The sequence below is a fragment of the Anneissia japonica genome, unplaced genomic scaffold (assembly GCF_011630105.1).
Source record: "Anneissia japonica isolate Jap-2015-1 unplaced genomic scaffold, ASM1163010v1 scaffold967_len435762_cov181, whole genome shotgun sequence".
NCBI lineage: Eukaryota > Metazoa > Echinodermata > Crinoidea > Comatulida > Comatulidae > Anneissia > Anneissia japonica.
Window position 1 is genome coordinate 274,646 of NW_022711026.1, and position 12,275 is coordinate 286,920.

Below are 12,275 nucleotides of genomic sequence, written 5' to 3' on the forward strand. Positions count from 1 at the left end.
GCAGACTGTCCCCCTGACGGTTTTTACCGGGCTGACCAAGCCGTCGTACCGGGCTGGGTAAGAAGAGAAAAGAAAGAGGGGAGAGGGAGAGAAAGAGAAAGAAGGGGAAAGAAAAAGAAAGGAAAAAAAAAAAAAGAGAAGAGAAAAATAAAGACAAGAATAAAAAGGAGGATATAATGAACAGATATCACAATACCCCGGCCTGCAACCCCTTCTCCACTTCAAAAACTGTCCATATCGCATTTGATCTAAGCCGCCAGGTATTCTCCGCAGTGGCGTACGTAACCACCGGGAGACAAGGGGAAAATATCCATCTGTGGAAAATCTTTCCCCATGAATTTTAAAAAACTAATTTTTTCGCGCGCTACGTGCGCATTTTTTAATGTTAAAGCTTGTGCTTGCTCTCCTTTGCCTTCTAAGTTATAACACATAGTCCCAAACTCAAGAAAGAAAATTTAAGATAAATCGTTTTACCTAAAAGAAGGGCCTCAATGTGTAATGATGGTGAAAGAATAGGCCTATGATTGTAATAAATGAAACCACGATGAAAATGCTTATATTTAGTTTCAAACACACGTGCGTGGCCTATATTAACAATAAAATAAGCTCTATGTCGTATTGTTTTCTATATGGGGTGTATGGGGGGGGGGGGGTATCACACCAAGTCATAAATTACTAACCGGAAAAATTATTACCTTTGCCGCCCCGACCCAAGACCCCTGTTATGCCGGCCCTGCATTCGGCTGATGAATATGAACTTCTATTTAGAGACATAAATTCATTATTTTCTTTCCAAAAATCTTAATAAACGTTAACTAGCACCTTATATCGACTTTTGAATGTGAAAATCGGCTCAGTATAACCCATTTTACCGAGTACAAATTTTAAGTTAATAGAAAATACTGCTGTTACATCTTCAAGTTTTCCCCCACCGTTGTATTTAGGTACACCGTGGCTGTAAATTGTGATTGTTACAGCATGCACGCAAATATCATACGCGGCGGATACCCTACGCGGTGGATACCCTACGTGGCGCTATTTACACGATCTTTTGTTACATTTTCGCCAGTGACGTCATGGTAAAATCGTATATAATCGCCTATAACTTCATAAAAAATAGCCAAAAAACGATTCTAAGGTTGATTCTATCATTAATGGCATATCAAAAATCCACTCTAGAACAAAAAATCATTTTGCTAGTTCTCTTTTAAAATGTAACATTTTATATTTGATTAAAATTGATTCATTTTTTATTATGGCTTTACTGTTCTTCTTCCATTAATTTGTCTTTCTACGATATCTTCCTCTTTCGCCTTTTCTTTCTCACCTTCTTTGTTGTTCTCTCTTTCTACCTCTTCCCCGTCTATTCGTTATTTGTTTAAGTTACTCTTATTTGCTACAAATAGTATCACATTATAATAACATAATGTTTGCAAATCTACAGCTGTTTAGTTACGGTAATGTCTTTTGGTGATTCAGGCAATGTCCATTAGTCACAATGTCTAGCAATGGCAGAAATTTCACACGTTATCGTCACGAAAGTCTGGAGTCATATTTAAAGCTGTCTCTTATACACATCTAGATGTGTATAAGAGACAGTCTTATAAGCAGTGGCGTAACAGGCGGAGGGCCAGGGGGCAGACTGTCCAGTGGCGGTTTTTACCGGGCTGACCAAGCCGTCGTACCGGGCTGGGTTATGTATATATATATATAATATAGGCTTATAAATCACGATAGCCCTTAACACTGTTAAATTATAAATAAATCATCATTCTACGGTATGCCAACACAACACAGTATTAGACCACAGAGGCCACCCTTTCGAGGCGTACAATTGTGTCGCAGATTCGAATGACGTCAGAGATATTTTATTACACAATACGCAGTATGTATGTATTTAATTATTTATTTAATTATTTATTTATATGACAGCATTCGTTGCTTTCAACAGCTTATTTGTGTGTTTCCCATGTTTATGCCCTTTTTGATTGTTATTGTTTTTCTAGTTTTCTTTTGTATTTATTTAACTAGAGTATTGTACATATATTAAAACAGTTTTAATATTCTTACGTTGAATTACTATGTACATTTCAAATTTTTCTTAAATTTGCAATAAAGTTATTTTAAATCTTTGAATGCTACACGATGTTATCATGTCCTTTATCTAAACACTGTATTTACCTTACGATTTATATATATATATACATATATATATATATGTATACATATATATATATATATATATGTATATAAATATATATTATGTATATAGACAAAATAGATCTAGGTTGGTTGCCACCTGGACGTTCCCCCGGATATTCCCCCATCCTAAGACAGTTTTCCCCTGTGACATTATCCCCGGCCTTTTTCCGCCGGACTATTCCCCCACCTCTTTGTTAAATAAAACAGGAATTTAAATACAAGTAATATATGAAGATTTACATTAGTGGGGCGGATATGTGACATTTTTTGGTCAAGTCGTGCACTTCTGGAAAGAAGCGTGACACTTTGTCTAGGGGGGTTTTGAGTATGCCATTCCAAAAATTGCGGGAACCACGGTGTCACTCCCACCGTTCCCTAAGAAAATGAGAAAAAACAAATGCCCGCCAAAAAACACAATTTTGGCAGTTTAAAAGCTCAAAGTACCCACAAAGTAGTTCAAGGAATCCAATAAAACATTACTAAAATACAATAAAATACATATTTATCGTGAAAATGCAAATAAATAAAATATTCAAAATGGCCGTCAAAAAACACAATTTTGGCACTTTAAAAGCCCTAAGTGCCCATATTCCCATGCTCTTGGTGTCAATACGTATGGTTTTTTTAGGCAACAATCACAATCGGGACGCAATGTACCACCTCTTGCATTGTGTTGACGTTGGGAACGTTTTACCGTCCCATCATGCACGATAATACTTTCTTCCTATTTACTATTTGTATATGAATGAAATACTAATTATAGTTCCGTGCTTTGTAGAATTCTGAGAATATTCATCGTAATTGTTATTTTTTTAAAGAAACATCGTACCGACGTCATTATTTTGGAGCAAGACGGCACGGCACGGCCGGTGAATAATCACAATCTAGTTTTCTACACTATAAGCGTACGGGTAGACTTGAAGGGTCTTTGTCTAATTACTATATTTATATCACCATAAGTTATAAAAATGTGTAAAATATAAGCATGAATCTGTACTTACAAGGCCAGATGAATGAAAATACTCAATCGATGTGCCACCAAATGGTAACCAGCCTTCAACATGCCCTCACGATGTCACCGGGGACGCAACTGCCAAAAAGCTATTTTGGCAGTGAAGTGACGCTCCTAATAAACAAATCAACAAACTACCGGGTTTATGGGTTGATTTGCAAGGTATTACATGGCTCAACTATTTTTACTTAGGGGTTAATTGGTAAAAGTCGCACACAAATCATACGACGTCACTGACAAAGCATGGGACGGCAACTCGCTTTTGAGATTAATTTTCCGAATAAAGTTATACTAAATAACTTCTAATGACGAATTATTGTCTTCAGTTGTCTTTGTTGGTCATTCAACTGTCTATTTATCTACTTTTTTGGTGATATTACCATTCTCAATAATCTATAAAACACCCACATAACAACGTCACGTTAGATCGATCGGTGGGGACGCCGTGGTGACGCCGGAAGGTATCAAGATGATAAACAGTTTCATTGGACTAATTTCTTGTTTATCTTAACCACATGCTTATGCTTACCTAAGATTATACTGACACTGGTTTCAAATGAAATAACTGACAACTTTGGTTTGTATCAATGTTTTAATAATTACATAAAACTATGTCACAAATAGGGCCTATGTATGCAAAAATGCACAAGGGACACCACTCTTTTTTTGTATTTTTCTTAAAATCTGTATGCCTGATCACCATCATCATACACAGTATAATAGACTCAAGTAAGATGTATCGAATGATATAAAAATGTATGCAAACGCCTTTGGAACAGGTGCAAAAATGTAGGATTTCCTAAAATATTACGTTCTAATGCCTGTGCCCCAGTATAGATGTTGTAAATGTGTCCTGTTTTCATATTTTGACTATGTTAACTAGAGTATTTATAAATGTATCAAACAGTTTTAATATTATTACGTTGAATTATTTTGTACATTTGAATTTTTTCTTAAATTTGCAATAAAGTTATTTTGAATCTTTGAATGCTACACGATGTTATCATGTCCTTTATCTGAACACTGTTCTCTTATACACATCTAGATGTGTATAAGAGACAGCTTCTGGAAAGAAGCGTGACACTTTGTCTAGGGGGGTTTTGAGTATGCCATTCCAAAAATTGCGGGAACCACGGTGTCACTCCCACCGTTCCCTAAGAAAATGAGAAAAAACAAATGCCCGCCAAAAAACACAATTTTGGCAGTTTAAAAGCTCAAAGTACCCACAAAGTAGTTCAAGGAATCCAATAAAACATTACTAAAATACAATAAAATACATATTTATCGTGAAAATGCAAATAAATAAAATATTCAAAATGGCCGTCAAAAAACACAATTTTGGCACTTTAAAAGCCCTAAGTGCCCATATTCCCATGCTCTTGGTGTCAATACGTATGGTTTTTTTAGGCAACAATCACAATCGGGACGCAATGTACCACCTCTTGCATTGTGTTGACGTTGGGAACGTTTTACCGTCCCATCATGCACGATAATACTTTCTTCCTATTTACTATTTGTATATGAATGAAATACTAATTATAGTTCCGTGCTTTGTAGAATTCTGAGAATATTCATCGTAATTGTTATTTTTTTAAAGAAACATCGTACCGACGTCATTATTTTGGAGCAAGACGGCACGGCACGGCCGGTGAATAATCACAATCTAGTTTTCTACACTATAAGCGTACGGGTAGACTTGAAGGGTCTTTGTCTAATTACTATATAATATAATAATAATAATAGGCCTAATAATAACTTTAATAATAATAATAATAACAACAACAACAACAACAACAAAAATAATAATAATAATAATAATAATAATAATAATAATAATAATAATAATAATAATAATAATAATAATAATAATAATAATAATAATAAAGAAAACCAATTTATTGCGTTCTTTACAATTTTTGAATATTATTCCTAGGTTAAAAACATGGCATTTTTCCTCTAGAAAATGCAATGTATCCTGGCTTTCCAGAGTAAAATAAATTTTAATGGAAATGGTGGGGATGATCAGCTGTGACGATCAATCATTGTTATTGTTCCTGGTGGTGATAAAAATCATGCACTAAAATGCTTTCATATGTTTCATGTCACCTCGCAATTTGTATAAATCCCAAAAGAATGCTATTAGGAATAATGTATCCACTATAGTGTTTCGCTATTTGTACACAAGTGCTTGTAAAATGTGTATACGGGTTTAGACAGAATAGTTATGTTGACGAATGCATACTGCGTTTATGTTTACGATGTGAATCTTTATGATTCATAAAACTGCATCTTGGAATTTCCTTTGTCATCTAGCCAATATCTAAAAATCCTATGTCAAACTGAATATTGGAAGCCACGTTAGAAAGACTAACATCAAAATTGTTATCATTAGATATTAATGTTAATTATGCATGGGAGTGGGATTTCGATGTCTACTTACCACTTTAACTTATCAGCGTCGTATAGAATATTTATTAAAATATGTTATAAGGTTTTGATTACATCATTTTGATGGAATGAAATATGTATGGAAGTTGAACAAAATGGACTAATTTTAAAATATGCGTCAAGGAAAAAAATGTTAGGACTATAAATATTCATATTGGAATACTCTTAATACTCTTGCACTTAAATACCCTGTGTCGGATGTTACTAAAGTTATGAATATAGCGCCGTTTTTTGTTTTTTTTTTATAAAACGGCGCTATATTTCAATGTTTTCGTTGTTTTAGCAAAAGGACCACTAAGCTTATACCCAGCTACGTCGTATGGCTGTCTTCTACCGTATTTCCTAATGAATTTTAGTAAGCCTATGCATGTTCTAGTGGTATCTGATAGTTATTTTGACGAATTCATTCAGTTTTAAATGCTATTCACTCCACATTTATTCAGAGCCTAGAACTGCTGTTTTTTAAAAGCGTCCAGCGTCGCCAGTTTCGAACGGACGTACAGGAAATTTTGTACACATAAACCAGTGAGTAAAAAATAATTTTCATCGCCCTTTTTTTTAAGTTAGACGCTAGGGTTCCCTTTACACATACAAAACAAAACAGGGGGTTCAGCAAGGACTGTACATTACTAACATTACCACTAATAGGGCAGTCGCATGGATGGTGCTGCCGGATAGCGGTGTGGTGTTTGTAGATAATTTTAAGGTTGTGATTTCGTCTTGATCTTTTTTTTTTTTTTTTTTTTTTTTTCAATTTTAAGATAGGCCTATTTCAGTTTTGTACAAATGAACATTCTAAATAATACATTTTTTGTACAAATAAACATTCTAATTAAAAAAAATTCTGTGTTATCCCTCTTCCAAAAAAACCCCAATAACTTGCGCCTGTACCGTATTTAAGCGTAGACGAACGCGTGAACCGGTTAGTCGCTTTTTTTTTTAACCGGACACTATGTTTTGCAAGGTATTTCTGAGTATATTTGTTAATGTCCCTTTCATCTTTTCTGCATTTTATTTTAAAATTTGAACGTATTTAAAAAAAATTGTCATGATTAAAGTTTTAAAATCTTTTAATTTTTAAACTACAATCCCCATCGCTATCGTATAGGCGTATTATAATTACTTCATTGTTGTTGTTTCTTAGCTTGTTAAAACATACCCAATGCCCATCATTTGTACTACTTCTTCAACCTCATCAATTATATAAATTCTATCGTTATAGTGTTAATATTCCATAGTGTTATTATTTGCTCCATACAGCCTACATAATAGGCAGAAGATATCGGGTTCATATCCCACTACGCGATATTGCTGTTATTCTCATTTCTTAATCCAAGGGTAGGCCTAATTGGCATATTGTAATGAACCCCTATCAAATACAAATTTCCTCACAGCTGTTAGTTATACATCCAATCGTTACATCGCCATATTGCTGTCAATACCTTTGATTATAAACTACCGTATCTTCGAATAAACGCACCGTTTTGAATAAACGCTCCCTCGAATAAACACCCCGGCTGTTTATTTTAATAAACTCTAGCATAAATGGCTGTAAACAAATCTAATGGAAGCATCATTCTCAACACATTCTATTATATGTTCTGCTTCAGTAGAATTACATTTTTTCTAACCTGGTTAAGATCAATACGTCTGTATAATCACGCAATAACACATTGATGGCAATTATGTGTTGTAGTTTAACATTTACAGTAAAGGGCGTTGGCTGTTTTTGCTTCTTTGTGTGTTTGTTTTAAGCCAAAACAAAAAAATAATAAATAAATAAATAAAATAAACGTCTCCCTCGAATACAGTAAACGCCCCTCGAAAACTCTTCTAAAAAATATACGCCCCAGGGCGTTACACTTTTAAATCATATAGACCTATTGTTGTATTATAATTATATCACGTCATGTATCATTTTCCCATTACCATAATCATATTTAAAAATGTAATTTGTAAGTTTCAACTTGAGGTAATTTGATATGGTAGTTTATATACCTAACAATTCAATTTTGGGACATACATTTTACAGCTGAGTGATATTGTTATGACACAGATCCTGAGTTGGATAAGCTGACCTAATCCACCGACTAAACGTAAGTAAGTACCGTACCAAACCGGATCCAATATTCACGTTGGTTCTTAAATTCTTAGAAATAAGCTTTTATGATATAATACGGTTATAATCTAATGGGTGTAGCTATTTGATAATACGGCATTAATACGACTCCAAAGTTATCCAATATTTCTCAAAATAACTTATATTATCGAAACCACAAGGACATATTCATTGTATTATTAAATAGCTTTAGTCTCAACAGCACGAACTGAAATAGTTTAGGGTCTAAATACTATTATCTCAAAAACATTATCTCATTAATATTAAGCTTCCTCCTAATCTAGTTATTGAATTATAATAGAATGTGAAACAAGAATAAGAAACAAAAGTGTAGTACGTGGTATGTTTTTGGGTAGCTGATTTTCCGGCGGTGATTTATTCTAAGCCCAAAGATTAGTAGACAATTTGTGTGGTTAGCGATCGAAGCTGAACTAAAGTAAGTCTAGCCCTTTCGAATGGATATACGGTGTGTAATCAGGCATGCGCTCTCGAGAAATATTTGGTGCGAATCACTTAGCAACCTGCGCGATCACTACTGAATTATAGACGCACCAGCCTCGACAAATCAACTTAAAGTGCACACCAAGTCCCAAAGGACACAATCAGCTATTGGATGCAGACACGATTTGTGGATTGTCCCCGATACAGGATTCGATCTGACCAATTCTAGGGATTCGTCATTTCGTGACGTTGAATTAGCATGTGTGTGTAGCGGACAATCAGATGATGTCAATTGTGCATAATAACATTAGGCATTACCGTCCTACCATAAATGACGACTTCCAAACGCCCTATCACTAGTATCATCATTGGCGGCAACTGCTACGCAACGGAAACCGTTCCATGCTATCTCATAAACAGTAGAGAGTGCTTTTCCTCCTATAACAACTATTTTGTGTGAACGTAACGATGGTTGTAAATTTCGCTGGAAAGTACAAACTCAGCAATAGCGAGAATTTTGAACAATATATGAAAGCAATGGGCGTCGGAGCTGCATTACGGAAGACAGCCGCTCTCATGTCGCCAACCTGCGAAATCGACCAAAATGGTGACGATTTCGTCATTAAAATGAACGTTCCTATAATTACAACACATGTCCAGAAGTTTCGAATTGGAGAACCATTCGAGGATATTTCTCCGACTAGGGACAAAGTTATGGTCACCGTGCACTGGGAAGGAGACAAGCTTGTTTTTAATGATGTTGAAAAGTCGGATCCGCCACACTACGTAACGCGCGAGATATCTGGTGACGAAATGTACGTGAAATGTGTTAAGGGAGACGTTGTTTGTACGCGCACGTTTAAACGAATTTGAAGCAAGTAAGGACGAAGGTTTGCAGACGATCAATTATATTGATTCTGATGTTTCGTCGACACTTGTATTGTGTGATCCTGCGTGGATTTGGTTTTAGCCAATATTTGCTATAGAAAAGTGAAATCATTTAAGCGCTTTAAGAAGTTCGTATCATACAGCACATTTGGTTTTGAATGACGTAATCAAACTTAATATAGACACGTGTCGCAATCTATCTTATCTTAACAAATATTGAATTAAGATCATGATATTCGTAAATTCGATGTGTATAGACTGTTTACGTTGAGCCAATATTATCCGCTTTCCCCACGTGGATATCTTGCCATATAAACTGCAGCGTTTTGCATGGTACGTAGTTTGAAATGTCAGTTTACACTAGGCGTAGCTTAAACATGAGGATTATTGCGGCGGTGATGGACTTAAACAGGCGAGCAGAAAAACCGGAGACACTTAGACAAATTAACTGTTAGAATTTGTGTATAGTATTGTGCATTAGGAGGCGTGAAATAACGACAGTTGTTAGCATTCCAATTCAAGTTCTAATATTCTACGAGGACGGATGTTTACCCAATATAAACACTATTTAATGAGGTTGAACGTTGATGAAACAGTAGGGAAAAAAACCTGTCTAGACCATTAGTTACCATAAGGCACAAACCAAAGATAATGACCCGTGACAGAAGTATTAGCGAGCGAGTTGGAATGACTCTTTGCTTCGTGTATCAAATTGATAGCTTTTAAAACATTTTCCTAGCAACATTTTGCTCAGCTAAGACTTTTAGTACAACGTTTCTAAACGATCTAAGTTTAAGGTTTCTGTACTAGTACCGGGCTAATGTACCTGGTGTTGCAGTAGGTAGCAATTTATAGTTGGTTCTTTTGAATTAAATATTACGGTACTAAATTAGTTTTGTGCTGTTGCAAATTGTATTTATTCGTTGTTTAGAACAGCCTGTGTTACAGTCCTTTGCGACATAGAGTCGCTAGCGTAACCACTGCAGTCAGTGGCTAAAGCCATGGCCCCCAGACCTTAAAGGGCCCTGGGATATTCATCATTTGTTGTCCCACAACGGCTGAGAGGGTTTTTTTTAAGGAGCAGAACGTAAACAATCCATCAAAACACGCCCTTAAAACAAAGCTTTGCGCCGCACACCATGGAACGTAGGCCTACCCGCACCCAGTTTCCAGGGTAGTAGGGCCTTAACCAAGACCTTAAGGCTCTCTTTGTTACGCCACTGCATGACATTTACATTTTACTTGGTTTGTAGTGGACAAACATCATAAGTATGGCCCAAATCTAATGATGGTAAATCCTGATGTTGTACCTGATACGCTTTTTGCTTTGAGGCCAGACTGGTTATTCTTTCCAAATTTTATTAAAATATGACACTGTGGAGATATGTTGCTGTAAATACAGAAGCAATGGCGGATCTACGAGGGGGGGGGGCCACAAGGGCATTTTTCCCCAAGAAAAAGTTCTTGCCCTCCCTCCCCGCCCAGTTTTTCCACAGAACAGAAGGGAAAAAAATACAATTCGTCGGGGTGAAAAAAAATAGGCCTATATGTATTTTCTACATATTAGTAGACTAATCTATATATAAAATCGTTAAAATAAGCCTCTGAAACTCCTAAATTGTCATATTTTTCCGGGGCTCCACCAACAGACCACTTTCGCAGCATTTTCGACGCCAGGCCACGCCCACTTTAATCTCGTCGAGGACCTTGCCCCCCAAACCCCAAATCGTACCTTTCCCCTCACTTGCCACACCCTCTCCCAGATTTCAGACGCTGGCGCCGCCACTGTACATAAGTGTGAAAAGCATTCATTGATATTCAGGTGTAACTGATGTTATTAATAATTAAATATTTAAAAAATGGTCACAAATTATATCAGCGCTTTGTATCCACCCGAAAAGGCACGGTACAGAATACCTGGACATTGCATTACATTATTAACAAAAAAAGTTCAGCAATGGAACTACCGCAACAGTATTATGTAAAGCACAACCATAAGTCATAGGCCTACCAAATTACGGGCATATTATGTTACAAATGTTCTTTGATGTTAATATATCATACATTTACTGGAATGTAGTAACAGTACTTATAAAGGTCTCGTGTGTGTCCAAACCTTGTACAACATTTTACTCGAAATACAAATTTCCAATAAAGTTATTATAGTAAATACATCGGCAGCTGTACCAACAACTATAAATAATTAACATTGAATAAATATTAGATAATATTAAGTATTGCTGCGTGGTGGGAACGACATAAAGGCTCCAGATCTGATCATAGGAGACATTCAGACTCACCCGTACAGAACATAACACTCACAACCTCCTGAAAAGTGTGAAAGTAACAAACAGTTCTGACACCCCAGCTAGCTAGTAACGCACTTAAATGTCGTCAAAAACTTGGTACTGTACTGGCTTTCAAGCGCATACAAACATAAAAGTGATATAAGGTCCCACAAAACCATAACGAAAACTTATGTGTATTTATGGAACAAGCGCGTACTACCGAGCCTGTTCTGATTGGTCAGTTGTTAAATTTGATTTTAGAAAGGTCCATTTCATATTTGGACATAAAATCTGGTAAGTTATTAACAAAAATAAAAGTTAATGTAGACGAAAGAATAGAGCCGAGCCCACGACTAGGATTAATTCTGCGTACAGAAGACGACTGGCCATCACTCCGACGACCATCATGAACAACTGAAATCCACCGATCGCAAACACAACTATAAATCAAAACAAGACTTGCTTTTCAAGGGCGAATTTTATTTTGCAGTTTGAAACGATAATATTTAAGTAAGCCTAATCAAATTTGCAAGTGTTTCCACTGAGCATAAGCATGCAAGTACCGTATATAACAATAATTATTTTCCCCATATTGATATTGATAGACGTCGTGTGAAGAGTACTACAGTATGTACATGTGTGTACAACAAAATGCCATAGCCATAGCCATATGAATTAGATATTATGCTAGGTCTAATATTAAAATCCACCTTGAGCCGAAACCTTACCCATGCAGTGGCGTATCTCGGGGTGCGCGAAAGGGGGGGGGGCGCACACTCTAAAAATTACCTGCGCACCCCCCACCCCAAACAGTCGTCCCCCAAAAATCACGGTAAAGTAGTTAAAAATCACCTTATTTTGCGAATTAACGCCCCTC

At 36.0% G+C, this 12,275-nt stretch overlaps 1 protein-coding gene across 1 annotated transcript; it reads left to right on the forward strand.

The window, feature by feature from the left end:
* Window positions 1-8,370: 8,370 nt before the first annotated feature.
* On the forward strand, window positions 8,371-9,999 carry LOC117107237 (sodium/calcium exchanger regulatory protein 1-like). Its single transcript, XM_033248859.1, has one exon. It carries the CDS (start codon window positions 8,691-8,693, stop codon window positions 9,093-9,095), a length of 405 nt encoding a protein of 134 aa, XP_033104750.1. The 5' UTR covers window positions 8,371-8,690; the 3' UTR covers window positions 9,096-9,999.
* Window positions 10,000-12,275: the final 2,276 nt, after the last annotated feature.